Source organism: Trachemys scripta, chromosome 8 (genome assembly GCF_013100865.1).
Source record: "Trachemys scripta elegans isolate TJP31775 chromosome 8, CAS_Tse_1.0, whole genome shotgun sequence".
Lineage (NCBI taxonomy): Eukaryota > Metazoa > Chordata > Testudines > Emydidae > Trachemys > Trachemys scripta.
The window spans coordinates 40,276,661-40,291,645 of NC_048305.1; the positions used below are offsets into that span (position 1 = coordinate 40,276,661).

At 52.6% G+C, this 14,985-nt stretch overlaps 1 protein-coding gene across 2 annotated transcripts in view; it reads right to left on the bottom strand.

Annotated features, from left to right (window-relative positions):
• Positions 1-14,730, bottom strand: part of PCDH12 (protocadherin 12) — a 31,471-nt gene extending 16,741 nt beyond the window's left edge. The window contains exons 1-3 of one of the 2 annotated variants that reach the window (XM_034780250.1): positions 11,542-14,730; positions 10,836-10,930; positions 5,123-5,237 (exon numbers count right to left, since the gene is read on the bottom strand). In XM_034780250.1, the coding sequence (XP_034636141.1) occupies positions 5,123-5,237; positions 10,836-10,930; positions 11,542-14,385 (3,054 nt within the window). In that variant the 5' untranslated portion in view covers positions 14,386-14,730. The remainder of the gene's footprint in view (positions 1-5,122; positions 5,238-10,835; positions 10,931-11,541) is intronic. The other variant, XM_034780249.1, reaches the window with a different exon arrangement.
• Positions 14,731-14,985: the final 255 nt, after the last annotated feature.

A 14,985-nucleotide genomic window follows, 5' to 3' on the forward strand; every position in this document is an offset into this window, starting at 1 on the left:
CAGGGCCGGCTCCAGGCACCAGGCACCCAAGCACATGCTTGGGGCGGCACCTGGTAAGGGGCGGCAGGGGGAGCGCGGCGCGGCATTCCGCGGGGGGGGCGCTCCGGCGGTGCGGCACTGGGGGGGCGGGCTCCAGATGCGCGGGGCTCGGCGAGGGGGGGGGCACGGGCGCGGCGCTGGAGGGGGGTTCCGGCGGCGGGGGGCGGGGGCGGGTTCCGGCGGCGCGGCGCTCAGCGGGGGGGGGCAGCGCGGGGCTCAGCGCTCGGGGGGTTCCAGCGCACAGCGCTTGGTGGGGGTGCGGCGTGGGGCTCGGCGCTCGGGGGGGGGTTCCGGCGGCGCTCGGCGCAGGGGGGGGCGGGCTCCGGCGCTCGGCGGGGGGGCTCGGGGGCGGCGCTTTTTTTTGCTGCTTGGGGCAGCAAAAAAGGTAGAGCTGGCCCTGCAGGCCTGGGAACGTGTCCAGTCTGAGGAAAAAACTTACTGAAGCATCTCTGAGGGTGAGATTATCTGTATTCAGTTTGATTAGACATAGATTTGCGCATTTTATTTTATTTTGCTTGGTGGCTTACTTTGTTCTGTATGTTACTATTTGGAACCACTAAAATCCTACTTTCTGTATTTAATAAAATCACTTTTAACTTATTAATTAACTCAGAGTATGTATTAATACCTGGGGGAACAAACAACTATGCATATCTCTCTATCAGTGTTATAGAGGGCAAACAATTTATGAGTTTGCCCTGCATAAGCTTTATACAGGGTAAAACGGATTTATTTGGGTTTAGACCCCACTGGGAGTTGGGCATCTGAGTGTTAAAAACAGGAACACTTCTGTTAGCTGCTTTCAGGTAAACCTGCAGCTTTGGGGCAAGTAATTCAGACCTTGGGTCTGTGTTGGAGCAGACAGGAGTGTCTGACTCAGCAAGACAGGGTGCTGGGGTCCCAAGCTGGCAGGGAAAGCAGGGGTAGAAGAAGTCTTGGCACATCAGGTGGCAGCTCCCAAAAGGGGTTCTGTGATCCAGCCCGTCACAGATTGGCATTAATTATATTATTCTCCTTCAATTCATTGTTAATCAAGACCTGTACTAGCCATTCCATTATCTTGCCTGGGATTGATGTCAGGCTGGCAAGCCTGTAATGACCAGGGTCCTCCTTTTTATGCTTTTTAAACATTGGCACAGCATTAGCTTTCTTCCAGTCTTCTGAAACTTTCCCAATGTTTCAAGACATACTGAAAATCAACATTAATTGATCAGCTCTTTTTAAACTCTTGGAAGTGTTTTGCTTAAACTGTAGAAAGAGACTGAGTCTGGGAAGTGTCCTCCTGAAAGGTGACCATTTCAGAGAAACCTGAGTGACTGAAAGCAGCCTCTCCAATCCCCTCCTAGTACCTTCAAAGTGTTGGCCGGAGGGTGGGCAGCCAGGAGGCCCTGGACTCTGTCACTCACTTTCTGGGTGGTGCAGGACAGGTCCCTGACCCTCTGACCAGAGATCTACGAAAGGGAATACTACTCCAGTGTCAGCTGCCTGTGCCGTGGGGCTTCCCCAGCTCAGATGCTGCATGCAGGAAGGCAAAGCTTGGTATTTATTACAGAGGACCCCTCTGATCCTCACTGAAATCAATGGGAGTTAGGTGCTAAACACCACTGAGGATCTGGGAGACTCTAAGCCCTGGTCTACACTAAGGGTTTAGGTCGAATTTAGCAGCGTTAGATCGATTTAACCCTGCACCTGTCCACATGACGAAGCCATTTTTGTTGAATTAAAGGGCTCTTAAAATTGATTTCTGTACTCCTCCCCGACAAGGGGATTAGCACTGAAATCGACCTTGCTGGGTCGAATTTGGGGTAGTGTGGATGCAATTCGATGGTATTGGCCTCCAGGAGCTATCCCAGAGTGCTCCATTGTGACCACTCTGGACAGCACTTTCAACTCAGATGCACTGGCCAGGTAGACAGGAAAAGCCCCAAGAACTTTTGAATTTCATTTCCTGTTTGACCAGCGTGGCGAGCTCAGAAGTGACCGTGCAGCTCTCATCAGCACAGGTGTCCATGGAGTCCCAGAATCGCAAAAGAGTTCTAGCATGGACCGAACGGGAGGTACTGGATCTGATCGCTGTATGGGGAGAGAAATCCATGCTATCAGAACTCCGTTCCAAAAGACGAAATGCCAAAGCATTTGAAAAAATCTCCAAGGGCATGAAGGACAGAGGCTATAATAGGGACCCGCAGCAGTGACGTGTAAAACTTAAGGAGCTCAGGCAAGCCTACCAAAGAGCCAGAGAGGCAAACAGCCGCTCCAGGTCTGAGCCCCAGACATGCCTCTTCTATGATGAACTGCATGCCATTCTAGGGGGTGCCCCTACAACTACCCCAGTCCTGTGCGTGGACTCCGTCAATGGATTCTCACGCAACAGGGATGCAGATTTGGGGACGAGGAAGATGAGGAGGAGAAGGAGGTTGAAGATAGCGCACGGCAAGCAAGCGGAGAAACCATTTTCCCCAACAGCCAGAAACTGTTTATCACCCTGGAGCCAGTACCCTCCCAACCCACCGAAGGCAGAGAAGGGACCTCTGGTGAGCGTACCTTTGTAAATATAATACATGGTTTAAAAGCAAGCGTGTTTAATGATTCATTTGTCCTGAAGACTTAGGATGCATTCGCGGCCAGTACAGCTACTGGAAAAGTCTGTTAACGTGTATGGGGATGGAGCAGAAATCCTCCAGGGACATCTCAGTGAAGCTCTCCTGGATGTATTCCCAAAGCCTGTTAGCCACGCGGTGGGGGGAGGGGTGAAGCGATCATCCCAGAGAATGGGGGGGGGGGGGGGGGTATTTAGCTGGGTTTGTGCTGCACGTTAACCTGAAAACTGCAGCCCCAACCCATTTTAAATGGCCAACCCCACAAGTGCTTGGTATGTGAAATGAGGGCGCTGCTGTTTGAAACCATTCCCACGTCATGAAGGTTAAAGAAGCCAAAAGACTGTGGCTTACCATGGCTGCCTGGAAACCGAATTCTGTTGCCCGCCAGCCCTGCGTGTGTGATCTCTCACAACAAACCGACAGGCCCTCAATATAAGAGGCAAAATGCAAACTTGTAAAGAAAGCACACATGCTATGTAATGTTAACAGCTTGGTGCACTGTGAAAGAGTCTACACATTGTTCTCTAAAATATGTCTTTTTAAAGACTACTTTCCCTTTTTTTTCCTCCTGCAGCTGCAAATGTTTCAATGCTCCCCGTATCATCTCTGTCCCAGAGGCTAGCGAAGATTAGAAGGCAAAAAAAAAACGCACTTGCAATGAAATGTTCTTTGAGGTCATGCAGTCCTCCCTCACTGAAAGAGCCCAGCAGAATGCATGGAGGCAGACACTGTCAGAGTGCAGGAAAGCACTACATGAACGTGAGGACATGTGGCAGGATCAAGATGATAGGTGGTGTCAGTGTGATGAGAGGAGGCAGGATGCAATGCTGAGGCTACTAGAAGATCAAACTGATATTCTCCAGCGTATTGTTGAGGTGCAGGAACACAGAGCGCCACTGCAGCCCCTGTGTAAAGAACCGCCCTCCTCCCCAAGTTCCATTACCTCCTCACCCAGACGCCCAAGAATGCAGTGGGGGGGGCCTCCGGGCACCCAACCACTCCACTCCAGAGGACTGCCCAAGCAACAGAAAGCTGGCATTCAATAAATAAGTTTTGAAGTGCAGTGTGGCTTTGTCCTTCCCTCCTCCCCCACCCCTCCCAGGCTACCTTTGCAGTTATCCCCCAATTTGTGTGACGAATTAATAAAGAATGCATGAATTTGAAACAACAATGACTTTATTGCCTCTGCAAGCGGTGATCAAAGGGAGGAGGGGAGGGCAGTTGGCTTAGGCTTACAAGGAAGTAGAGTGAACCAAGGGGGCGGGTTTTCATCAAGGAGAAACAAACAGAACTTTCACACCGTAGCCTGACCAGTCATGAAACTTGTTTTCAAAGCTTCTCTGATGCGCAGCGTGCCCTGCTATGCTCTTCTAACCACGCTGGTGTCTGGCTGCGCGTAATCAGCAGCCAGGTGATTTGCCTTAACCTCACACCCCACCATAAACGTTTCCCCCTTACTCTCACAGATATTGTGGAGCACACAGCAAGCAGTAATAACGATTGAAATATTGGTTTCGCTGAGGTCTAACTGAGTCAGTAAACTGCGTCCGCGTGCTTTTAAATGTCCAAATGCACATTCTACCACCATTCTGCACTTGCTCAGCCTATAGTTGAACAGGTCCTGACTACTGTCCAGGGTGCCTGTATATGGCTTCATGAGCCATGGCATTAAGGGATAGGCTGGGTTCCCAAGGATAACTATAGGCATTTCAACATCCCTAACAGTTATTTTCTGGTCCGGAAAGTAAGTCCCTTTCTCCAGCTGTTCAAACAGACCAGAGTTCCTGAAGATGCGAGTGTCATGTACCTTTCCCGGCCATCCCACGTTGATGTTGGTGAAACGTCCCTTGTGATCCACCAGTGCTTGCAGTACCATTGAAAAGTACCCCTTTCAGTTTATGTACTGGCTGCCTTGGTGGTCCAGTGCCAAGATAGGGATATGTGTTCTGTCTATCACCCCACCACAGTTAGGGAATCCCATTGCAGCAAAGCCATCCACTATGACCTGCACATTTCCCAGAGTCACTACCCTTGATAGCAGCAGCTCAGTGATTGCATTGGCTACTTGGATCACAGCAGCCCCCACAGTAGCTTTGCCCACTCCAAATTGATTCCCAACTGACCGGTAGCTGTCTGGTGTTGCAAGCTTCCAGAGGGCTATTGCCACTCACTTGTGAACTGTGAGGGCTGCTCTCATCTTGGTATTCTTGCAATTCAGGGCAGGGGAAAGCAAGTCACAAAGTTCCATGAAAGTGCCCTTACGCATGCGAAAGTTTTGCAGCCACTGAGAATCATCCCAGACCTGCAACACTATGCAGTCCCACCAGTCTGTGCTTGTTTCCCCTGGCCCAGAATCAGCATTCCACGGCATGAACCTGCCCCATTACCACCATGATATCCAAATTGCCAGGGCCCGTGCTTTGAGAGAAGTCTGTGTCCATGTCCTCATCACTCTCGTCACTACGCTGCCATCGCCTCCTCACCTGCTTTTGAAGTTTCTGGTGCTGCATATACTTCAGGATAATGCACATCGTGTTTACAGTGTTCATAATTGCCGCGGTGATCTGAGCGGGCTCCATGCTTGCCGTGGCAGGGCGTCTGCGCGGAAAAAAGGCGCGAACCGATTGTCTGACGTTGCTCTCATGGAGGGAGGGGCGACTGACGACATGGCTTACAGGGTTGGCTTACAGGGAATTAAAATCAACAAAGGGGGCGGGTTTGCATCAAGGAGAAACACACCCAAATGTCACACCGAAGCCTGGCCAGTCATGAAACTGGTTTTCAAAGCCTATGTGATGTGCAACGCGCCTTATTATGCTCTTCTAATCGCAAACAGCCTCGTCAGCAAACAGTTCCAGAGAGCTTTTAAACATCCAAAGGCACATTCTACCACCATTCTGCACTTGCTCAGCCTATAGTTCAACTGCTCCTTACTACTGTCCAGGCTTCATGAGCCATGGGAGCAAGGGGTAGGCTGGGGTAGGTGCGACCACGTGGTGCTGCCAGCTGGGAGAACAGCCTGAGGCAAAAGCCTCCAGCTCGCATGATATTCCAGGCAGGACTGAATCTCCATTAGACGAAACTTAAAGAAGAGAATGACCTGGAGTCACTCCCATTTATGATCAGGAACCCCTGACCGACCTCACCGAGGCAGGCCAGGAGCTCCCATGTCTGCCCAGGCACCCCTGACGGACCTCATCAAGGTCGGCCAGGAGCAACCAGGAGACAGCAGCAGATGGTGCAATATGGCTGCTAACCATCTTTGCTAACTTGCAAAGGGAAGGAACTGCTGCTGTGTAGCAATGCAGTACTGCATCTGTCAGCAGCACCCAGGAGACCTACGGTGACAGTGAGCTGAGCAGGCTCCATGCTTGCCGTGGTATGCCGTCTGCATGGGTAACCCAGGAAAAAAGGCGAGAAACGATTTTTTGCCGTTGCTTTCATGGAGGGAGGGAGGGAGGGGGCCTGACGACATGTACCCAGAACCACCCATGACAATATTTTTGCCCCCATCAGGCATTGGGAGCTCAACCTAGAATTCCAATGGGCGGTGGAGACTGCAGGAACTGTGGGATAGCTACCACAGTGCAACACTCCAAAAGTCGACACCAGCCTCGGTACTGTGGATGCATTCCACTGACTTAATGCGCTTAGTGGGGACACACACAATTGGCTGTATCAAATCGATTTCTAAAAAATCGACTTCTATTAAATCGACCTAATTTTATAGTGTAGACACACCCTTAGATCCTATTTCAAAAAGGCTTTTCCAGCAGGGCTCCCCCAAGCCTGGTCTCCCTTTGGTCCCTTTATTTCTCCTTTCCCTGCCATCCCATGAGAAGGGAAGGAAAGTTGGAGCCTCAGTGACACAGCAGAGTGTGGGTGGCACAGGCTGCAGTTTGGTGGTGGACAGGGAGGAGGTACAGGTGCTAGCATTGGGAAAGCAGAGAGAAAACAATGCCTACTCTTCCCTCTGTGTACTCCTCAGCCAGGCACCCTCCTTCCTCCACTTTGCCCACCCACTTTGTCCCTGGCAGATGAGGATCTAGGGCATGCTTAAGGAAAGGGTAGAGCTGGGGGTGACACAATGATTAGCCCCTAGCTGCCCTTCACTGCTCTTTGCTCATGTACTTTCCAGCCTGTGTCTGCAGACCCAGCTCCTTGTGTTCCTTTAAGCTCCCTTGTCTCTGTACACTCAGCTCATAATGGGGACCTGGCAGGGTCAGCGTGGTGGTCTGGCCACTCGCAGCACTCCCTGGAGCCACAGTATGTTGGATTGTATGCAGTAAGGGGCTGATTCTAGGTCCCCTGTGCACTGGCGGGCAGGTTAGGGTTACCAGGTGTCCAGTTAGCGACCAGAACATCCAGTCTAAAAGGGATCCTGGCAGCTCCAATCAGCACTTCTGACCAGGCTGTTGACTGTCCAGTCGGCGGCGCCATGCAGAAGGGCTGGCAGACTCCCTGCATGTTTCTGGACTGCATGGTTCCCGGGAAGTCCCCGCTCCTGCTCCTACACATTGGGGGAACCAGAGGGCTACACACACTGCCCCCGCCCCAAGCACCACCCCGCAGCTCCAATTGTTTGGGAACCCAGGCCAATGGGAGCTTCAGAGGCAGTGCCTGCAGACAGGGCAGCGTGCAGCGCCGCCTGGTCACGCCTCCATGTAGAAGCCGGAGAGGGGACATGCTGCTGCTTCCAGGACCTGCTTGAGTTAAGCACCGCCTGAAGCCTGCACCCCTTAGCCACCCCCCCGCCCCGTGCTCCAAGCCCCTGTCCCAGCTCTGATCCACCTTCTGCCCTCCGAACCCCTCAACCCCAGCTCAGAGGACCCTCCTACACCCCAAACTCCTCATACCTGACCCCACTCCATATAGCCCACACCCTCAGCCGGAGCCCTCACCCGCTCTCGCACCCCAACCCACTGCCTCAGCCTGGAGCCCCCTCCCGCACTCTGAAATCCTCATTTCTGACCCCACCCCAGAGCCTGCATCCCCACCCAGAGCCCTCACCCCCTCCAGCACCCCAGCCTCCTGAACCAGCCCGGTGAAAATGAGTGAGTGAGTGAGTGAGGGTGGGGAGAGCAAGCGACAGAGGGAGGAGGGATGGAGTGAGTGTGGGTGGGCCTTGGAGAAGGGGCAGGGCCTGGGTGGGGCCTCAGAGGAGAGGTGGGGAAGGGGGTGGGGCATGGGTGTTCGGTTTTGTGTGAGTAGAAAATTGGAACCCTAGGGCAGGTAGGATTGCCAAGTGTCCAGTTTTGGACCGGAACGCCCGGTTGAAAAGGGACCCTGGCAGCTCCAGACAGCACTGCTGACCGGGCCGTTAAAAGTCGTGTTGACAGAGCAGCAGAGCTAAGGTAGGTTCCCTGCCTGCCTTGGCTCCACGCGGCTCCCGGAAGCAATGGAATGTCCCTCCTCCGGCTCCTAAGCGTAGGAGCAGCCAGGGGACTCCACACGCTGCCCCCACACCGAGCACTGGAACTTCAGCTCCCTTGGCCAGGAACCTTGGCCAATGGGAGCTGCAGGGGCGGCGCCTGCAGACAGGGCAGCGCGCAGTGCCACCTGGCTGCACTGCGTAGGAGCCGGAGAGGGAACATGCCACTGCTTCTGGGAGCTGCTTGAGGTAAGCACTGCCCGGACCCTATACCCCGCCCCCCCCCCCCCATGCCCCAATCCCTTGCCCCAGCCCTGATCCCCCTCCCACCTTCCAAACCCCTTGGTCCCAGCATGGAGCCTCCTCCTGCACCCTAAACGCCTCATCCCCAGCCCCACCCCAGAGCCTGCACCACCAGCCATAGCCCTCACACACCCCGCACCTCAACCCCCTTCCCCAGCCTTGCAGGCAGCATAGGCGGGGCAAGCGCTCTCAGCATCATGTTAACAGGCCATGGCACACCTTGATGTTGTACCTAGGTACAAGTGACAGTGCTGACCTCACTTGGCCTTGCTTATGCTGCCGGCAATGCTACCAACTCTTCACTCATGTTCTAATGCAGTGTCGATCCCTAGTATAGATTAACCCAAGGTGTTGGATTTCAGACTTTGTGGGAGAGGTGGGATTTGATAGGAAGGAGGTGAGGGGCTGAAAGAGTGGGGAAGAGCATGGGAGAGGTAACTGGATTCACTGGGGAAGTAGGTAAGGGAAGGGGAGCGGATGTGGTGGGGCAGAGCTGGGTTTGGGTTTAAGGTGAAGAACTTGCTAAAGAAAGGCAAGTGGAAGGCAGAGATGGCAGTGTGCAGGCATGGGCCAAGGAGCTGCAGAAGTGAAGGCAGATGACCCAGAAGGCATAGCAGAGAGGGCTCCCTCCCGCCCAGTCCCCTCAAAGATTTGATGCCTGTATATGGCACTGGTGGACCAGCACTGGACTGTCTGCCGTTATGGTGGCCACATTGTAAAAACAATGTTGAAAAATTGGAGAGGTTGCAGAAAAGAGCCACAAAAATTATTTGAGGGCTGGAGAAAATGCCAGACAGTGAGAGACTGACAGAGCTCAATTGTCTTAGTTTGTCTAAAAGACGATTGAGAGGTGACTTCATTACCTTCTCACACTCCTTCCCCCATCCCTCTCAGTATTAGGGTTGCCAACCCTCCCAGTTTTACTGGGAGTCTCCCAGAATCAGGCTTTATGTCCAGAGGCTACTGAAGCCAAACCAGGAGATTTTAGGCACTAAAAGTCCGGTGGCGCAGTGGGGCTAAGGCAGGCTCCCTGCCTGCCCTAGCTCTGCACCACTCCCGGAAGCAGCCAGTACATCCCTGTGGCTCAAGCGGGGGGTGGAGGGTCAGGGGGTCTCCATGCGCTGCCCCTGCCCCGAGCACCAACTCTGCAGTTCCCATTGGCCAGGAACTGTGGCCAATGGGACCTGCGGGGGTGGTGACTGTGGGCAGGGGCAGTGTGCGGAGACCCCCCGACCCCTCTGCCTAGGAGCCGCTGCCAAAGGGATGTGCCAGTTGCTTTCGGGAGCTGCCCGAGGTAAGCACCGCCCGGCCGGAGCCCACACTGCTCACCCCCTCCCACACCCCAACCTCCTGCCCCAGCCCAGAGCCTGCACCCCACACTCCAACTCCCTCCCGGAGACCACATCCTTCATCCCCTCCGGCACCCAAACTCCCTCCCAGAGCCCTCACCCCCTCCTGCACTCCAACCCCCTGCCCCAGCCTGGTGAAAATGAGCTAGTGAATGAAGGTGGGGGAGAGCAAGCAACGGAGGGAGAGGGAATGGAGTGAGCAGGGGCAGGGCCTCAGAGAAGGGGCGGGAAAGGGGGCGGGCCAAGGGTGTTTGGGTTTTTGTGATGAGACAGCTGGCAACCCTACTTAGAATTGTCCCTCAAGCTCTCTCATAGTCTGTCCCCTTCCCCCAAGCCCTCTCACAGTCTCCCTCTCCCAATTTCTCTCATAGTCTCTCCGCTTCCCCCAAGCCCTCTAAAAATCCCCCTCCCCCAATCCCTCTCACATTCTCTCTCCCCTCTCCTGCATACCTCTGATAGTCTCTTTTCCCCTCCCAAATACTTCTCAGGGTCTCTCTCTCTTTCCCCCCATCCCTCTCATCTCTGTTCTCCTCACCTCCTCCTTTGGGACTTCCCTTTCTCCCTCACTGGCCCAGAGTTTCCTGCTCTGCTCCCCCCCTTCACTTCCCTCTGCCAGCTGCTCTTCTCACTAAGGCCCCTCCCCTGGGTGTGGATGCTGCTGCAGGCTTTGGGTTGTCTTCTCCCAGTTCCCCTTTGGGTCCTCCTTCCCTCTCAGTGCGCTCTCCTATACCCCCATGGCCATGTTCTCTCTCTCCCATCCAGCCACTGTCTTAGTCCTAGCCATGCCAGTGGGTGCTGACCCACAGCAGCTCGTGTGGGGAGAAGGTGGAAGTGCAGCAGTGTTGGTGCCCAGGTCAAGGCTACAGGGAGGACCACATGGGAGCAGGGCCTGAGGGACAAGCCAGCATGCATGGGGCTGTGGCCTGGGTCCCTGGGGAAGTCAGAGTAAGTCCAGCCCTGTCGCCTCATCCCTCTCATCTCCAAATTCAGGTACGCAGAGCAGGGAGGCAGTACACAGGCCTGTGGCCGAGCAGGCAGCCTGAGGCTCAAAGGAGTCCTCTTAGCATGAAGATCTTCTCTTTGGAGGCATTTGGAGCTGACTCCTCCTGGCAGGGGCTGGGGAGAAGCAGCCGGGGCAGTAAGGCAGTGGGACTAGCTGTGTGTGAGTCTTACCTGCTGCCATTCTTGGCTGTGTATTTGTTTCCCCTGTGATTTGGTTTGGGCTGGAACTGGCCCTGGTGCAGCAGAGACAGCAGCTGAGAGATTTGCTGTAAGACAGGAAGAGTCTGTTGATTGCATGCAGTCACCACTCAGGATGCTTCCTGTCAGGATGTCCTCTTCTCACTGTGCTGGCTCTTTATAGTGTTTCCTTCTCTTGCAGATGGTTTGGCATTCCCACTTGGAGACTGAAACCGAAGAGTAAGCAAGCAGCCCCCAGCCTCAAGCCCCAGTGCCTGCTGGCTCTGCACATCCCTTTCACTCCCTTCGCAGCACAAACTATATCTGAGCACTCTTACACTTGGGGAAAACAAACTGGCATCACACCTTCTCTGTGTGATAGTCCATCCCCCCTTCCCCCCCTCTGACCCAGCTCTCCTGGCCTGTCCCTGCAGTGCTGAACTCAGTCAGGGGGGAGGGGATTTTGGTGCCCTGACTGCCCCACTGATCCCCTGACATGTCCCAGCACTCTCCCAAATTGGCCCACCCTCTGTGCAGGGTGAGGAGAGACTGGCTCCAGGTTGTAACTTGGGAACATTTACCCAGAAAGGACAGGTCAAATTCTTCCCTCAGTGTGCCCTCTACATGCCCAGAGACTCACAGGAGACTGTGAGGGATAATGTGGCCCTTCAATCTGATACAGCTGAGAGGCAGCTCCTACCTGAACAGGAGGCGACTCCATAGCAAGTTCTCCCGTGGGGTCCTGCTCTGCAAGTGCCACCATGGACAGCCTCACTAGGCTTCTCAGGAGGTGCTGGTGGCGATGGGCTTCCCTGGGCCCCACATCTGGCTCAGCAATTCTCTGTCTCTTCAGAGTCATGTCTGAGGGATGAGTAGTTGGCAGTGAGAGGTCGCAATTCTCATCTCCCAAAGGCTTCAGCTGTGGGTTCTCTAAGCTTTTGGAATGGGTTTGTGCATCTTGAAGGCTTGAGCTCTCTTTTGATGCATTTCTTGGCCTGTGTGGGTGGAAAGGTCTACACTGTATTGCAGGGAGATTGAAGGCATCTTTCTGTTCAGCTGGACCTTTCTGGTTTCTAAGGGTCCTGTACAGTGTTGGGGTTAAATGAAATGAAGTCTGCAGTGGGTCATCCCAGGCACTTTCCTTCAGCAAAGCTTCTTCACAGGACCGAACTTGCTCAGCCTCACTTTGCGAAGCTTGCCTGTTTCTTAGTACAGGGACTAAATATATGTCTGTTTTCTGAATGTGTTTGTGGGGCTTCTTGAGCTGCTGATGTCTGTGGGCATCTTCTGCTTCCCTGCAGTTGTAGGCCATGTTATCTTTCTTCTCTCTTTTGCATATAGACACGATTAAAGCCAAAATAAGAAGAAAAATGCCTAATAGCACAGGTAGGCAGATAACAGTCACCATGGATGAGCTCAGCATCTGAGCCTCCTGGGCTGAGTTTGTCAGCTGGTCAAGATGATTTCTGAAACTTAACTGCACAAGGGCTTTTGCCTGCAGCGGTGAGTTCCCTTGATCCTTTACCAACACCTCCAATTCCCATTCACTGCCAATGAGGCTGCTGGCATTGCTGCTGTTGATAAACACCTGCCCTGACAGTGGATCAATGAGAAACAAATTGGTATCATTCCCACTCAGAATGTCATAGTGAAGGGCCCCATTCATGCCAGAATCTGCATCACTGGCAGCTATGGTGAATAGCAGGGAAACGTTTGAATTGAGTGTTGGTGTCATGGTGGTTACTGCTGTACCTTGGGGGCTGTCGTTCCCTAGGGATAGCCACAAGCATCCGGTCTGTGCATTGACTAGAACAATGATCCTTGCTTTGCCTCCCACCAGCACTGGCTGCATGATCACAGGGGAATTATCATTCCTATCAAGCAGACTAACCCTAACAGAAACATTCGACACAAGTTTGGGGTGACCCCCATCTTCTGCTGTCACCAGGAATTCCAGACTTGTCATTTGTTCATAATCAAAAGCTCTGAGCACAAAGATTTCGCCAGTTTTTGAATCAATAGAGACCAAGTCTGAAACAAGGAAATCCTGGATGCTATAGCTGACTTTTCCATTAAAATCTAAGTCAGCATCGTGAGCCTTGACAGTAATCAGGTAGGATGGAGGCACATTGTTCTCAGCAATGGTGACATCATATGTAATTCTTTCAAACAATGGTGGGTTGTCATTGACATCACTGATGCATATAGTGAGGTGTTTCCTCCCAGCTAAGGAGCGATTCCCATTGTCCTGGACCACTAATATCAGGTTATATTCTGCCCACCTCTCCCTGTCCAAGATGGCATTGGTCAACAGCATATAAGTGTATCTGTTGGTTCTTTTCAATTTGAAATGCTCAAGTCCTTGACTAAGGTAACAATGCACCTGTCCATTGTTTCCAGAATCAGGATCACTTACTGTCACCAGAGCAACAAAGCTGTCCTTAGGAAGAGCTTCAGATAGCACTGGCACCTGGGCAGCCCAAGTGATGTGCACATCTGGGGCATTGTCATTGACATCTAGGACCTTGATGAGGATCTTGCAGTGTGCTGGAATAGGGTTGGCTCCAAGATCCCTGGCTTGCACATCCACTTCATAGGTATGGTTTTCTTCATAATCCAGTGGGCGTCTCAGAACTATACTGCCTGTCTTGGCTTCAATGCTGAACATGTTCAACACTTCCAGTGAAGCATGTTTACTGAGTGAGTATTCTATCTCCCCATTGGGACCCTGATCAGGGTCAGTGGCTGTAAGGTTTATAAGAATTGTCCCAGGCAAAGCATCTTCCCAGATTTCCACTGTCAAAGAACTCTCTGCAAACATAGGGCTGTTATCATTGGAGTCTAAAACAATTACCCTAAGTAAGGTTGTGCCTGATTTTGGTGATTCTCCATGATCAAAGGCAGTCAATACTAGATCAAAACAAGAGTGGAGCTCTCTGTCCACTTCTTTAACAACTACAAGTTCTGCATGTTTAGTTCCATCAGATCCAGAAATTACATCCAAAGCAAAGTAGTCACTGGGTGATAATGAGTAAGAGCAGAGTGCATTGGAGCCAGTGTCTGGGTCAAGGGCTCGGTCCAGTGGTATCCGTGTTCGTAAAGATGCACTCTCTGATATTTCTAGTTCCAGCTCAGGTTTTGGAAATTGGGGTGCATGATCATTGATGTCCAAGACCTGAATCTCCACGTGGATTAAAGCCAAGTGTATGGCAGCCAGAACATCAAAAGAGAACAAGCATGGATCGGTGTGCCTGCATAACCGCTCTCTGTCCAACCGCCCTGCTGTGCTAAGCAAACCATCTCCAGACCCAACACGGACAGGGAGCTCCTTGGGGAAATGCAGCTGCTGGAAGGTCTCTACTGGTTCACTTCTCTGTTCCCAGCCAAAATCCTCGGATAATTTCCCTATCACAGTTCCATTTGGCACTTCTTCTAACACTTTGTATTGCATAGCAAAGGGGGACACCTCCTGGCAATCCACACAAAGGAAAAAGTGCCAGCACAACACCAAGAATTGAAGCAGAAAGTGTGACAGCAAAAGCATGCTTCTGAGAAAGCCAACCACACTGTTGCTCAGCCCCAAGACAGATGTTTTTTTCCTCAAAACTTTGCACACCCAGACCAAGCTTAAAGAACCTGCAAATCATTTCTGTTTTCACCCAAGGACAGTCCCATTTCCAGATACCATAAGTGTATGTTACCAGCTGAAGGAGGAACAGAAATCCCAGGCAAGTCCAGCTACATTGAGAGAAAATCCCCACCTTCTCCACCAGCGCCTAGAAGAACAGGTAGGAGATCCAGATGTTGTCCAGGCTGAAAAACCTCAGTGTGGGGGGAAGAGAGAGGAGTCTTTGCAAGTACAGGCTGACTCTGGCAATGCAGACTCCAGTCGGCTGCCTGCCAGCACTGGGAAGCAGAACAGCTGCTGTTTCCTAGGGAAACCCCACCTACAGGAAAAGGGAGGAGCAAGAGTGCCAGTACAATGCCTTCCCAGGAGTGGTGAGCTTTGTGGGGTTAGCTGCTATGTGGCTCTGGGAAAAGTTTGGATATTCATAGAGTTTAAGGCCAGATGCAATAGTTATGATAATCTTGTCTGATCTCTTGCAGAACACAGGCCAGAGAACCTCAGCCAGTAATTCCTGCA